A 15,561-nucleotide genomic window follows, 5' to 3' on the forward strand; every position below is an offset into this window, starting at 1 on the left:
CCTTCTTTCTATAGCATTTTCCACAGAGGGCTTTCATATCAGACCCTCACTCTTTTTTCTCTCATTGGTTAATGGCTGTTGATGTTTCTTTCACTACTTAGCAGCAGTTGATCCACAAGATGTGAAGTCCTTGCTCAGTGCTGCATTGAAAATAACATGAAAAATGACATTTGAGATGTATCGTTATTCTGCAAATCAAGTGGTGTTTGTAACAACAGGAGCATGTATCCTTCAGTCTATCACTGAAATAATGTTTGAAATACATCCCAGAACAGAGGCAGGAAAACATAACGGTTTTCATGGTTTTGAAACGTGATCAACTTTTTCCAGTTTTCTACAGGATTGCCAAAACATAACAAATGGCTCTTCCAGATGCGAGCTTCTACTCTATCACCATGAATGGGAGAAGTGAGAAGCCAAGTGTCAGGAGTTTCCTCTTCAATGGCTTGATAACGAATTTCCAATAAAACCAATAATTCTGCCCAGGCTTTTGATCTCTTCTATTGACTGCATAGCTTTGCATTCTTTAACCAACATTTGCAGAAGATTGAAAAGAGACACCTTGTATTTAGCTTAAAGTTTTGTCAATGTCATCTTCCTTAGTGTACAAACAGGTTTTATCTGTGATAGTGTTAATTTTTTTCATGGTACCTAGTATAGTGCCATTTTGGATTTGTGACCCAAACAAAGCTGATGACACACCAATGGTTTAATTATTGCAGAGCAGTGCTTACCTAGAGCCAGGAACTTTCCTGTTCCTCACGTTGCCCTGCCAGCAAGGAGCTGGGGGGCACAAGGAGCTGGGAGGGGTCAGAAATGAGACAGCTGACTCAGACTGGCCAAAGCAATGCCCCATGCCATATGGTATTGTGCTCAGCAATTAAAGCTGGGGGTAAGAAGGAGGGGTGATGTTCAGAGTGATGATGTTTGTCTTCTCCAAAAATTGTTATGCATGATGAGCCCTGCTTTCCTGGATGTGGTTGAATGTCTGCCTGCCAATGGAAAATAGCAAACGAATTTCTTGTATTGCTTTGCTTGTGTGCATGACTTTTGCTCTATCTGCATTTTGAACTGCATTTACCTCAGCTCACAGATTTTTTCACTTCTGCTCTTCTGATTCTCTTTCCCATCCCTCTGAGTGGAAAGAGAAAGCTGCTTTGTGGTGCTTAGCTGCCTGCTAGGGTTAGCCTAAAAGTCTGCTTCAGAAAAGTACATGTGGCTGCTCTGGCATCCTACCTGACTGCTTTTGAGCCAGGAGTGCAATTCTGAGTAGAAGACGCTGGGAAGCATTCTCTTATGAAATATGCCTGAATTGTGTTAGTATTTTGATACTGACAGAGGCACCGCTAGTGGTCTCCTTAATTAAGTTCATTTTCATGGCATACACAGCTGCTAGGTTTTGTTCTGCATGATAGCATGGAGATATTATAACATCTGCTTAATTCCTCCAACATACAGCATTTTATTCCTCAGTGTAAAATGCTTTCTGAGATTAATTACTTTGGTCATATATCTGAACATCCTACCTCATGACACCATTCATTAGATAACTTATATTAAGAGCCTATTTGTCTCCAAGCCAATTCTCCCACTCCAAATTGTTATATATATACATTATTATCATGCTGCCAATAGTATGTCAGCAACAACCTAAACTGTTCACTTTTACAAGGATCGTTTTTAAAAGAGCTGATTAACAAAAATATTGTGGCAGCCATCATGTGGGTATGCTGTTTAAGGCTTCCTAGTCTGCTGAAGTCAATTCATGGGCAACCTGGCTGACTGAGGAGTGAAGCTCTGTTGTTGACAATATAAGCATCAAAGGTAAAGAAAATAAACCTTTCAGATCATTTTGCTCTGTTAAAGCTGGTAATCCTTAGTCTCCAATATAATGTTAAGAGGGCTTTAGAAATATTGAAGGAGAATTTCATAACAGGATTCTACTTGCTTAAGTGGTGTGCAGACTTGTACATCTCCTATGTCTGTAGATCAAATGATAGTACCTAGACAAAGGTAATAAAAGCTCATTTAGAACTGCCTCTGGACCACAGAAAAATGCCTTCAGGTCACTCAAGTGACTGAAATTTCCATCTTTTATAAAAAGTCAAACCCCTCCAACCTGAGAATGAATGCTATTAAAAACTATAAGAAGAATGCAATGGGTTTCTTTAATTAGACATGTTCTCTGGCTTGCATTGGTCCCTGGTTAATATGAACCTTTGAAATACTGTTGAGAAGTGTTGGAAGCAGCATTCATAGTGTACGTTCCTATTAGACTCAACTCTAACCTATTGCCTGCATTTAAGTCTTTTTTATTAATTTCCTTTCATAAGAATATATATTTTTTTTAATTCTAGGCAGACAACTGACATTTCACTCCATTTTCCTGCCAGAGCTAATATTTCTCTTCCAGTAAACCACTCAAAAAAGAATGCCCAGGGATGATTCTGAGGCTGAACTGTGGGAATCTGTGTTCAATTTCTTGCTTTTCTAGATACTTCCCAAACAGTCCTTGTGAAATTATTTAATGTCTGGATATTTCAGTACCTTACCTCTATAATGGAATTAAACAGATTTAGTTTTCTTCGTTAGGGTGGAATCTCCTTGGGACTTTGTTGCTCTTTCATTTTGTGATTGCACATGGTAGGTACCCTGTATCATCACAATCCAGTCACATCTGGATACTTCCAGCTAGACTGAAAAAAATTATACTGGCAAACAATAGCGAACAGTTTGTATTGAAAACAGATTATGGGAAAAACACTTATGTATCCAGACTGATCATAGATGAGTAGTAATGTCTATTAAAGAGAAGAAGAAGAAGAAGACGAAGAAGAAGACGAAGAAGAAGAAGACGAAGAAGAAGAAGAAGAAGAAGAAGAAGAAGAAGAAGACGAAGAAGAAGAAGAAGACGAAGAAGAAGACGAAGAAGATGAAGAAGAAGACGAAGAAGAAGACGAAGAAGAAGAAGAAGAAGACGAAGAAGAAGATGAAGAAGAAGAAGAAGAAGAAGAAGACGAAGAAGAAGAAGAAGAAGACGAAGAAGACGAAGAAGAAGACGAAGAAGAAGACGAAGAAGAAGAAGAAGAAGACGAAGAAGAAGAAGAAGAAGAAGACAAAGAAGAAGAAGAAGAAGAAGAAGAAGAAGAAGAAGAAGAAGAAGAAGAAGAAGAAGAAGAAGACGAAGAAGAAGAAGAAGAAGACGAAGAAGAAGAAGAAGAAGAAGAAGAAGACGAAGAACAAGAAGAAGAAGACGAAGAAGAAGACGAAGAAGAAGACGAAGAAGAAGGAGAAGAAGAAGAAGAAGAAGAAGAAGAAGAAGACGAAGAAGACGAAGAAGAAGAAGAAGAAGAAGAAGAAGAAGAAGAAATACTGTTGGGGCAACAAGGAGAAGGAAGTAAGGCCTTAACCTAGCCATCTTACTGAAGCAAAAAACATCAAGCGTATCTCTATGTTTTTGTACAGGCTTTTGCTTTGCGTATATTTTCTCAATGGAACATGAAGCAATATATTTGACATAAGTCCATCAGATCTCTGAAGTACACTGAGCTTGCTCTATTTGAACATTTCAAATGAATGATTATCATGCATTTATCTGCTTATTCACTGTTGTTTATTTGAATGACTTACTCTTTTCTATTATTTTAATTATTCTTTAGATCATGCTTTTGTTTGCCAGCACTGCATTTACCTGTGATGCTGCAACTGTGAACATGGGCAATGAGAAATACTTAGTCACTTGTGTGGTAGTTACAAACTGCTACTGCAGGATAAGCAGCACTTGTGAGCTGGTGGCCAACATTTAGAGGAGAGTAACTGACTTGGATCATTCAGAATAGTTAGTTGTCATCTCTCCAGCATTTTTCTTTGTAATACAGATAAACTTTACCAAACATACAATTTCCTTTGCTACAATATTTTCCAAGTTATATTTTTTTCCCTACACTTATATTAAGTTTTTTTTTTATCTGAGTCCCATAAAGCTGAATAGTTACAATGAGTTCAGTTTCCTTTTGTTTCTGTGTTACTTATTTTGATAAAATCTCTGACTTTGATTTTTGACCCAATTTGATATATGGAATTTGTAGTTTATTACTGTGAGCCACGTAGGACAGAACTCAGAGGTAGTTTTCTCAAGACAATGCTCAGTGTTATGCAAAAGTAATTTTAAAGATCAGGTTAACCTATCTTTGGGCTGTCCGCAGTTAAGCAGTTAAAATCTTTCTCATGGTAAATAAAAAACAATTACAGTGAGCATATTGACCTATCTTTAATGCTATTGTCTTCAATGGCATCTTCTCTAAAAGCAGATGGGGGAAGACTCTGAGCTGGGGGAATCAAAGCTACCATGAAAAAACAATGTTTCTTATACTTACTGTTCACGTTGGAAAGTAATTTAGGGAAGTAGGGCTGGTTCTCAATTTTTATTTCCAGAATTGCAGCTGAGAGAGCTTCCTGGAGGAAGACTTTTTCCTCTGGAAAAACAATGCATGGTGAGAAGGGTCAGCTTGTTATCCAATAGCCAGACCCCACATTCCTTCAGTTCAAGGATGAAGACATCCTGTTTTGTGGAACCAAATGCCCAATAACTGATAACAATCAGTAATCGATTCTTTAGAAATTCTTTATTATATTATGAGAGACAATGGGATTAACACCCAAAGCAGTTTTCTGTCTTTGCTTCGATATGCATGCTTGTGTTTCCAAAAGCATTACATATTCATTAGATTTCTATGAAGCTTGATAGATGATCATACTATTTCCCAAAATTTCTGTCTCTTCCAGGAACTCCATCTTCAACCCATTTTCTTCCTTATGTGGTTTCTTTATTCCAGCTGAATATGAGTTGGAGTTCATGCATCCTCTGTTCGGTAGCCCTTCATGCAATTTTTGGTCACAAAAATGCAGGTGTTCTCACTCAATGTAAACACTAGCTCGTCTTGTTCCCCTTGTGGTTTTCATTGCCTGCTTCAAGTTATCAGGGTTTTGATGTCCTATGCAATCAGTAGTCTAGTAAGCTTGAAACCTGTGGTTACTGCGAGGCACAATTCATTTCTCAATCTGATTCTTCAAATTGTTTTCCAGGAAAAGAAAGAGAAAAGCAACGGAAGCTGAGGAGGGACAGCTTGTCATCCCGTGGGAAATCCCATATTCCTTTGGTTTGGGGAAGACTCACCCAATTCTTTAGTTTGTTCCATTGAAAAAGAAAAGTAACACATTATGAGAGGAATGTCTCGTTCCACAGATTGCAAAGGCAGAACCCCTTTTTTTTTAATATTGGAGGAACGACTCACCCAGTTCTGCAACTTGTTTCTCTGCAAAGGAAACAAATAAGAAGTGCATGATGAGAAAGGGTCAGATTATCATCCCATGCCTGATCACATGGGAAGACCCCAAATTCCTTCAGTATAGGGAGGGGGACTTACTCAGATCTGCAGCACTTAAAACTGCAAAGGAAAATCAGAAACAATGTGTGATGAGCAGAACATCTCATCCCACAGCTCCCACAAGAAAACCCCAGCGTTTTTAATTTGGGAGGAGAGACTCACCCATCTTCATATAATGTTCCTCTGGAAAAGAAAGAGAAAAGCAGTGCATGGTCAGAGGGGATATTTTGTCCCATAAGTAATCCCTTGGAAAGACCCCAAATTCCCTCAGTTTAGTGAATGCAACTTACTCAATTGTGAATTCTCTTTCTCTGCAAAGAAAGAAAAAAAAAAAAAAAAGGAAAAATCAACACATTCCCTGGTAAGGCCCATATTCCTTTGGTTCAGGGAAGAAGACTCACCAAATTCTTCAATTTGTTCCACTGGAAAAGAAAGAGAAAAGCAGCACGTGGTGAGAGAAACATCTCATCCCATGGCTCACACAGGCAGACCTCCCTCCCCCTTTTTTTTTTTATTTGGGATGGGAGACTCACCCAGTTCTGCAACTTGTTTCTCTGCAGAGGAAACAAATAAGAAGTGCATGATGAGAAAGGGTCAGGTTATCATCCCATGGCTGATCCCATGGAAAGACCTCAAATCCCCTCAGTTTAGTGAATGCAACTTACTCAATTGTGAATTCTCTTTCTCTGCAAAGAAAGAGAAAAAAAAAAAAAGAAAAATCAACACATGATGAGATGGGACATGTTGTCATTCCCTAGTAAGGCCCATATTCCTTTGGTTCAGGGAAGAAGACTCACCAAATTCTTCAATTTGTTCCACTGGAAAAGAAAGAGAAAAGCAGCACATGGTGAGAGAAACATCTCATCCCATGGCTCACACAGGCAGACCTCCCCCCCCCTTTTTTTTTTTATTTGGGAGGGGAGACTCACCCAGTTCTGCAACTTGTTTCTCTGCAGAGGAAACAAATAAGAAGTGCATGATGAGAAAGGGTCAGGTTATCATCCCATGGCTGATCCCATGGGAAGACCCCAAATGCCCTCAGTTTAGTGAATGCAACTTACTCAATTGTGAATTCTCTTTCTCTGCAAAGAAAGAGAAAAAAAAAAAAAGAAAAATCAACACATGATGAGATGGGACATGTTGTCATTCCCTAGTAAGGCCCATATTCCTTTGGTTCAGGGAAGAAGACTCACCAAATTCTTCAATTTTTTTCACTGGAAAAGAAAGAGAAAAGCAACACATGGTGAGAGAAACATCTCATCCCATGGCTCACACGGGCAGAACATTTAAAAAAAAAAAATTGCGACGGGATACTCACCCAATATCACAGGTAGTTCCTCTGGAAAAGAAAGAGAAAAGCAGTGCATAGTCAGACGGGACAGCTGTTCATCCCATGGCTACTGCCATGGGGATACCCTGTATTCCCTCAGTTTGGGGAAGGAAACTTACCCAACACTGCATCTTTTATCTCTGCAAAATAGAAGCAAGGGAAATGCATGATCAGAGGGAATGTATTCTCATCCCATGGCTGCTCTCATGCCTACACCCCAAATCTTTTTGTTTTGTTAAGTGGCAAATGATCACTTTGGCCCCTAGAAGGAATTAAACCCATAGGAAGGAATGTACTGAGAAAGATTTTTGCTAGTGGATCAACTAGGATCGATGCATCCCATGGTCCAGATACATCCCATGTACCCAGCATATCCCAAGGCCCCAACTCATCCCAAGGCCCCAAGACATCACATAAACCTAGGACTCTCCAGTCTTCTGTCAGTTCCATTAAAGGAACTTTGGTTGTGGAAGGGGCTGGAAGGACTCACTCAGATTTTTGGTCTGTGCCGCTGAAAAACAAAGCGGAGAAAGAGGTGGTCAGCAGGGCTACCTGGTTTCTGGTGATGTCTCAAGAGGTTCTAGACCTTTCCACATGCCCCATGATCCAGCCACATTCCTGTCTTCTCACCTATACTCTTTTTCTTTTTCCCCTTCCTTCAGTCCCCATTAAAAAAGAAAAGGCAAATGTTATTTAATGACCACTGTGAATCTGAGGAAAAAATCTCCCTTCCTCCTCCCGTGTACCTCCATGGACAAGAGCTCAGCACCACCCCAACCATCCCCGTAACTGCAGAATAGCTCCCTGTGCACTATCCCCTCCACTCTCAGCTCACCTTGCTTTCTATGGAGAAAAACAATGATGACGAATGACGCAAACAAAAGTGTGAGGACCACAGCCAGAGCCACCTTCCAGGGATGGACAATATGGGAAAAGGGATCTGGAAAAAAGGATTACTTTTACATTCCCATATGTGGAAAAGCAAGACTCAGACTTGGAAGATCACAGAATCCAAAGGGGCAGCAACCAGGGAGCACTGATGCACAATGGCAGTGTTCTCAGATTGGCACAGGTGGAGGAGCTACTCAGCAGACTGTGCCCTCTGCCACTGAGACATGAAGAAACCCATCAAAGAAACCCAATGAAATCACCTCATCCATGCATATCCATCCCCAAATCACACAATGCACCCGCTCGAAGTCAGGCATTTCATGGAACAATTCAGCCCCGACCTTTTTCAAAGGCTCGTGTCCTTCAGCTCTCCACTGATGGACATGAGGATGAGGATAGACAGAGGTCGGGGTGGGACACACAAACTCAGAAACACATGGAGGTGTCACCCCAGCCACTGACCTGATACCTGCAGGTTCACCATAGCTTCTACATAGCCGCCATCATCTTGCACAGTGCACATATATGAGCCGCTATCGGAGGAGCTCACTGCAGTAATGTGCAAATACAGATTTCCATCAGAGAGACCGTCCCTGAGCAGTTCTGTCCTCCCTTTATATTCCTCCATCTGTTCCAGGTCCTCTCCATTTTGGTAGTGGTGCACAAGACCAGAGGACCGGTGCTGGATCCATCTGATGTCCAAGCTCCGAGCATCCTTGCAAGGGGACAAGTGGCAGTGCAGCACGACATCCTGTCCCACAGTGGCAGTGACAGGGAAGTTCAATGCCACCACCCTGAGCTTGGCTGGGCAATGAGAAAGGCATGGAGAGAAGGTGAGATGGTGCCTGCGTTAATGTGGGGGCATGGGGCAGGGGGAGAGTTGGTTCGTACTCCATCCCATCGAAAACAACAGGAGAGGGAGCAAGAGGGAGTGGAGAAGGAATTCTAGGGGTGGGAGCCCTCTTACAATAAGTGGTGGAGGTGAATAAAAGACAGAAATTCTACCCAAAATAACCGTATTTCATGAAATAACTGAAGCGAAAGTGAAACCCTACCGGGGCTGGGTGCTGGGCTTGGGTCCTCCCTGCCCCATGGCTGTGTCCCTGCCCCACAGCAACACCTCTGCCAGACACAGCGGCTCCACAGGACCCCTACCTGATCCTGGACAGAGGAGGTTGAGAGCCACGAGGTAAGCCAGGAGGGTCCTCCAGGGGAGGGCGAAACTGGACTGTTTGCAGCCTGATACGAACCACATCTGTGCTGGAGAAGAGGAGAGGGGAAGAAGCTGGGGAAAGAAGACAGAGGAAGAAGATCAGAGGGAGATGATGGAAGATGAGGAAGATTTGGAAAGAAGACAGGGGAAAAGTTCAGGAAGAATATGAAGGAAGAAATTATAGAAGAGAGCTCGAGTGGATCAGCTTTGCAGCAGTCTCACGCCAAGGGACTGTTCTTAGAGGGTCCAAATCGCAGCCAAAACCCACCAAAAAGGAGCTCTAAGAAGCTGAAGGAGAGCAGTGCAGACCTTCTGGCTGTCCTCTCTGGTGGTGCAGTCACTCTGAGAAGGGTGGGCAGAGGGAAGAGTGCTGGCATTGTCCCCCCCTCGCCCCCCCCGAGTGTGTATTAAGGGGGGGCCCAGGGAGTGCGGCAAATGGAACAGGAAAACAGGGCATGGTGTGTTGGAAGCGCCTGGTGTGGCAGATAACACAGGCAGGGGGTGCAGGCAGGGGTGCAGGAATGGCATGACCATTCACCCTCCAGCAGTCAGACAGGAGGAGGGGACCTCAGGGACTGAGAGGAATGGAAACAATTGAAGCTGGGAAATCCAACAGAGTAACTTGACACACCAGTGAGTTATGTCAAGAAGGAATTGCTTCAATAGAGCACTGGGTGCACGGGGGATCTCTCCACTGAACATGCACCCCAAGGGGAGCAGCAACTGCTTATTTGTAAGCATAGTGTATACATATTAATTACATTTCCAAGAAATTGGTTGCATATCATCCCACCCTTCTGAGCATGCATCATAAAATGCGTGGAGGGTCTCTGGGCCCCATCTGGTGGTCGTTGCATGAAGGCTAGTAGTTGTCCTCACAAAGGCTCAAAGTCTTCCTTGCTGTGAACTTCTAACCTTTAAGGGGGTCGGGGGGCTGCCTAAATCAGCCTCTGCTGGTGTTGTGTTGAGCTGAAGCATCTGTTTTGCTTCCTTATCTTTATCAACAAGACATCTGTCCTGCTCTCTTATCTTTACTTGACAGCAAGTTCTCACGGCCTCACAGGGTGGTGACGCACTGGAACAGGTTGCCCAGAGAGACTCTGGGTGCCCCATTGCTGGAGGCGTTCAAGGCCAGGCTGGATGTGGCTCTCAGCAGCCTGCTCTGCTGGTTTGCAGCCCTGCCCACAGCAGGGGGGTTGGAACTACATGATCTTTGAGGTCCTTTTCAACTCAGGCCGTTCTATGATTCTACGATTAAGTGAACCAACTACCTAATTCTCCTTTAAACGGCAAAATGTAAGTATTTTTTTCTCCTTAAGCCTGCTCAACAATCACCATTCTTACAGATCTGCTTCCCCTGCATACCTACATTATTAATAAAATCTACAGATGCATTTACAGGGGAGAAAAGGTATCTTAGGATAGTGTTTCCCTACAGTTCTTTGTGTCAGATCTTCCCTGTGATGGATGTGCTTCTTACATACCTTTCCTTCCCACAGTATTTCAGAGCAGCATTGTGCCTCACATTTATGCATTTCTATTCTACATTCTACCTTTTCTACACCGTCCTCTCTCTTTTCTCCACTGTTACATTTTTCTTCTGGTTTTAATTTTGGTCCTTCACCTAGAGGCTGCTTTCTTCACTCTTCTTAGAGTAAAGGTGTCCTATAGAAGTACTACAAAAATAAATAGATGTATTCTTACAGATGGTTTAAAGACTGCAGAAATAAAACAGAAGCACACGGTGGTGCGCAGGCCATGTGATCTTTTCTGCAGAGTTGGATAAGAAGCAGAGGCAGAAGCTGAAAGAAAAGCAAAATTTTAAGTCACTTTGCCTGTGGTTCCGGAATAAGTTTAAAAGACATTATGGGATACCACATATTCCCCTGTCATTTTGAAAATCACCCAGATGATTCAAAATCATATGTGGTAGTTGTTGCAGAATTATAAAATCAAAGAGCCATTGAGGTTGAGAGGCAACTCTCAAGAGGGTCTTGTCCAACATTCCATGACCCATGCAGGGTCAGCTCTAGCAGGCTGCTAAGGACTGTTTCTAGCCAAGTTTTGAATATCAATATGGAAAGCATGCAGGGATAAATCATAAGCAAGCAATACTCATAGTAACAACTAAGCTCTTGTTCTTTACAGTGGTTACTATCAAACAATGAAGTTTGGCAGATGCTGAACTCCTCTCTCTGGTGACAGTGACAGAACATGAGGGAACGCATGTAGCTGTGTCAGGGGAGGGTCAGGTTGGATTTTAGGAAAAGGTTCTTAACTGGGGGCTGGTCAAGCACTGGAACAGTCTCCCAGTCTCCCATGACCAGCAGTGGTCATGGCACTGAGCTTAATGGTGTTCAAGAAGTGTTTGCACAACACTCTGTGACACAGAGCTTGAATTTTGGGTGGTTGTGTGTGGATCCAGGAGTTGGACTCAAGGATCCTTATGGGTCCCTACCAACTTGGGTTATTGTATGATACTATGATTTTAAGTAACAACGACAGAGCTAGTAGTTAATTCTTTCTCACTTGTCATCTTCAAAACAAAACCAAACGTCTCTTGATGCAATATCCAACAGAATATTTTGTAAAGGCCAGAGGAGAGAAGCTTGGTTGTCCCTTCTGGAGTTTTGTCTTGTGAATGCATACCAATGAAATAGCTCTTGGGTTTAATGGATGTTGTAAGGAAACACAGCAAACACAAGAGGGCTCCATCTGAACGCATATTACAAAGCAATGTAGGGTGGTGCTAAACAGAAATGGTATCATCCCGTGTTACATAACCTTGAGCTAAATCGCAGTGCAGTTTAGAGAAGTAGAAGATTCTTAATTGTGTACTCTGCAGTTACCATCGTGTTTTGGATATGCAGTGGTTCGTGTCTAAACATTTTCTCTATGCTGGAGCACAGAGCTATCAAAATAAAGCACATTAAACCCTGCTCAAGTGGCTCCTTATGAAAGGTATAAATAAAATTCCCAATTTTATCATTCACCTCAAATGTATCCATCCTTTATGAAACAGGTTCAGGTTCAGCTGTCAAAAATATATCACAGTACATCATGAACTGGATTCTGGCAGTGAAAATCGTCTCTTTCCTTGATTTTATATTAGATTTTTTTTTTTTTTTTTTTTTTTTTTTTTTGCTACTATGGAAACAAATAGACAAAAAAGGCAGAATAGAAAAAAATAAAAAAAGAAAGAACTATAACATAATGGGGTTATGGGGTTCAGTTGCTCCTCCACAAAGACAAGTAGGCTTGAACAAATGTGCTTCTCTGCAACACTGAAGTACCACTGAAAGTCTCTCAGAGACAGAAACAGGGAAGTCACCATTTTTTTTCATCTAAAGATGCCCACCTGTGATGGAATGCCACTGTGCTGGGGTTGTGTTTACATACTACATATCATAGAACCACACAATCATAGAAGCAGGCATAGAATCATAGAACAATTTGGGTTGGAAGGGAACTCTTATGTCAGCTAGTTCCAACCTGACTGCTGTGGGCTTTTTCACTCCTCTCCTCTGTGACTCTCTTCACAAGGAGTTCTATTCCAACATCTCAACAGTCTTGGATTGATTTTTTAGGACTTGATTATCTCAGTTCAACAGTACGCTAAGGTTACACGAGAGCTTCCAGTAAGCCATGCCAATTGTCCAGCCCTATCACATCACCATTATAATGCTATTCTACTTCAATATTTAGATGTTTCATGTTAAGATCCCCTCCAGTAAGCTGGTAGTTAGATTTTTATTATAATTAGAGTGGAGGTTGTTGGGTTTTTTTTCTTCTGGGCTTTTTTTTCTGCCAAGAAATATAAATCTACACTGACACAGCCATTTACAAGTCATTTACAGTCATTTACAAACTCTTTGGTAAGGAAAGCACATATCAAAGGATTTCTGGAATGCAGTTTTTAGCCCAGGTAATTATTTCATAATCTATTTTTCCTTCTGGAAAAAAAAAATTGATTTAGTAGACATTCTTAATTGCTACTAGTGGTCTTAAATATTTAATTTTTCTTCACCTCTCAAAAGTTCATGGCAAAAGAATACATTACTAAAGGATATTTTGCTGTTTTCCTTTGGATCTCTGCTACAGAGAGCAGCTAATCAGCATGAAATGATTAATTTCTTATGTTATAGACATGCTGTTTTTGACAAGTGAGCTATCATTTCTTTACAGCAAGCAGTGTTATAAAAATAATTCAAGCCACACTTACACACGTACAAACAGAGCAGCCAGGCAATGATGGACCTGCAGGGCAGGCAGGCAGAGACTGACCCAAGCTCTGAATCTGGAATTTCAGAAAAGGTTCCTACTCCTTGAATGTGGGGACTCATCTCATTACAGAAACCAAACATATCACAATCTGCAAATTCTGACACAAATTTGGATGAAAATATCCTCCTGATTCGACAACGTTTGGATCAAGGCTCTGGGTTAAATCTTAATTCAGGTCATCATGAGGTCTTTCGTTAGGATTACCATGAAAATGTTGGCTTAAGACCAGATTTTCCCTTTCAGATGTTTATTGTAAAGTCTACTGAAATCATTCAGATTACTGTACATACATACTGGAAGAGATCCTTCATTTTGTTTGTGTGACTGTTCAGGAAGATGCAAAGAAAACAAGTGTGTTACGGCAGTACTGCTCTGATGATGCTAAGCAAATCTGGCCTGCAGATATGTTTACATAGGAAATTTCCCAATCACTGCTTCCGTTTTGATGAACCACAAATATCTTGGCCTTTTAATCTCTCCACAGCATATTAATCTCAGCACGTAAAAAAAGAGACAAACAGTGAAAACACTGTAGTAAGAATTGCTTTCTTCCGTTCCATCATCTAATGCTTGCTGTGTTCTTCCAGTGAGGAAAACTAAATGAATTAACATACTAGTGATGTAACAGACAGGAAAGCTCTTAAACTCAAAGTTTAATAGGATCTTTTAAAGGATGTTCACTCTGCATCTTGAAATTTCTGTAACTACTGAGTTGTGCTTATTTCAGCTATCCTGCTGAGATGGATATCGGAGAAGACAGCCTGAGAACACTTATTTCAGCTGGTGTGAAAAGTAATGCAGATTTGTCAGTGGAAAGTCTGCACAAGCAGCAGAGAAGCAGTTAGAGATGCAGAAGCAGTTAGAGTCAAGAGTTACTTGAAGAAGTAGAACGTTGAGAAGGAACATTCTTAAGGAGAAAAAATACAATGAAGGCTATCCTAGTATGATATTCAGGGCCAGCAGGTGCTGTTTGAGAGATATTTAAGACTTTTCTTCTCCCAGCAAATCTGTTTTATTGGCATTATTTGATCCACCTGAAGCTTTTCCTAGAAGAGATGTTGAACCACATCTCCATTTTTTTCTCTGTCTATGCCAGCTGGACTTTTAAGGACTTACTAGTTTCTTCTTATAAAGTTCTGAGGATGGGATGGGTGGGAGATGATTGGCAACATTTGAACATACTGTCTTGTACCTGAGCATATATGCTCAAAGCTACATCCTAGACAAGATACCCAATAGGGTTGTCCTCAGGAAACACACTCATACAGAGGTATTCAGATAATGAAAACAGCTCATGCTTAGCAGCTTTTCCATCTTCAAAGGCAGCCTTCATATACAGTTTATCTCTAGTAGCCGTTAACAGATTGAATCAAAGGACTTTTCATATTCTGGCCTCTCCAGATGTGAAATTGCATTTACACCAAAATAGGGTTTATGTACTCCTTGTGTCTTCTTATACAAGGCTTCAGGACATGTATACGGTAGGGGCTTAGCTAGGTTTAAGTGATGTGCTAGCTTTTTGCTCTCCTTTTGCTCAGCTTTGCAATTCAGCCACTCTGGGAAGAATTCAAGACTGGTGTTGGTACTGCAGCTCATTCAAGCTTCTTATTTATACAAATATCCTACATATGCACATCGGAAGCAGACACTATGCCCTTGTGTTACTTGGATAATCCTGGTTATATGCACTGTATGCATGCCTGCAGCACTTCTCAGAGGTACGAGAGACAAGTGCATATGTTGTACACTAAACTATATTCTTTATGAGTGACTGCTCACTGCTAATATGTTAAAGACCTCCGTGTTTGGGGAATTATTATATTTGGCTTTAAGTTTGTGAGGACATTAAAGCCTGAACCTCTGCATGGGTGCAGACTTGCTCTCTTGTACTGTTGTGGCTTTGTCAGACTCTTCAGTCAGCACTACTTTTGATGCCAGTTGACTGCACTTACATTGCTGTATCTGACAGGAAAATGCTGATTAGTGAAGAATAAAAAGCAGCAACAAGAAAGACACTTTTCACAGATCTATGCCACTAAGATCTTAAACTCTGACAGAGGCCACAGGGAAAGAAAAATGCTTTCCGCAGCCTTCACTGAAAAGGAAGTCTGCTTGGTAAGCATAAAGGGAAATGAGACATAGCATCAGAATATGACAGTCTGCCATATATATTCTTCCCTGGGCTGTAACATGCGTCTGGAAGGATAAGGACAAAATTATGTTTTTGAAATAACAACTTAGAATTCAGTTGGTGGAAATGAGATCAGACTTCATTTTTTCCCTCTAAGTAACCTTAATAGGAAACTAAATTTTAACATGAATACATAAATCTTGAAGGCTTATTAGGATGATTAAAAAACACTACAACAGAGTGGTATTATCATTATGCTAGAAAAAGCCCATGTCCCATAACAATCCCCTTGATTTACCTGGCTCTGTTCTTTGGGACTTGCACG

At 41.3% G+C, this 15,561-nt stretch overlaps 1 protein-coding gene and 1 long non-coding RNA gene across 56 annotated transcripts in view; one reads left to right on the top strand and one right to left on the bottom strand.

Annotated features, from left to right (window-relative positions):
• Positions 1-4,606: 4,606 nt before the first annotated feature.
• The window catches only part of MOG (myelin oligodendrocyte glycoprotein), a 136,738-nt gene continuing 125,783 nt past the window's right edge, over positions 4,607-15,561 (bottom strand). For 45 of the 50 annotated variants that reach the window (XM_046938028.1, XM_046938020.1, XM_046938029.1 and 42 more), the window contains 17 exons: positions 8,764-8,893; positions 8,071-8,412; positions 7,553-7,657; positions 7,208-7,228; positions 6,837-6,857; positions 6,706-6,726; positions 6,581-6,601; positions 6,449-6,469; positions 6,317-6,337; positions 6,185-6,205; positions 6,053-6,073; positions 5,921-5,941; positions 5,678-5,809; positions 5,550-5,570; positions 5,427-5,447; positions 5,295-5,315; positions 4,607-5,182 (listed from right to left, as the gene is read on the bottom strand). In XM_046938028.1, the coding sequence (XP_046793984.1) occupies positions 5,130-5,182; positions 5,295-5,315; positions 5,427-5,447; positions 5,550-5,570; positions 5,678-5,809; positions 5,921-5,941; positions 6,053-6,073; positions 6,185-6,205; positions 6,317-6,337; positions 6,449-6,469; positions 6,581-6,601; positions 6,706-6,726; positions 6,837-6,857; positions 7,208-7,228; positions 7,553-7,657; positions 8,071-8,412; positions 8,764-8,863 (984 nt within the window). In that variant the 5' untranslated portion in view covers positions 8,864-8,893 and the 3' untranslated portion in view covers positions 4,607-5,129. Of the gene's footprint in view, positions 5,183-5,294; positions 5,316-5,426; positions 5,448-5,549; positions 5,571-5,677; positions 5,810-5,920; positions 5,942-6,052; positions 6,074-6,184; positions 6,206-6,316; positions 6,338-6,448; positions 6,470-6,580; positions 6,602-6,705; positions 6,727-6,836; positions 6,858-7,207; positions 7,229-7,552; positions 7,658-8,070; positions 8,413-8,763; positions 8,894-10,525; positions 10,624-11,350; positions 11,899-15,561 lie in introns of those variants that run through there. The other 5 variants (XM_046938051.1, XM_046938050.1, XM_046938049.1 and 2 more) reach the window with 2 other exon arrangements.
• The window catches only part of LOC101751084, a 41,031-nt gene continuing 35,429 nt past the window's right edge, over positions 9,960-15,561 (top strand). For all 6 annotated transcript variants that reach the window (XR_005855189.2, XR_006938596.1, XR_005855190.2 and 3 more), the window contains exon 1: positions 9,960-10,117. This is a non-coding gene — a long non-coding RNA (uncharacterized LOC101751084). The remainder of the gene's footprint in view (positions 10,118-15,561) is intronic.

The sequence above is a fragment of the Gallus gallus genome, chromosome 2, assembly GCF_016699485.2.
Source record: "Gallus gallus isolate bGalGal1 chromosome 2, bGalGal1.mat.broiler.GRCg7b, whole genome shotgun sequence".
Classification (NCBI taxonomy): Eukaryota; Metazoa; Chordata; class Aves; order Galliformes; family Phasianidae; genus Gallus; species Gallus gallus.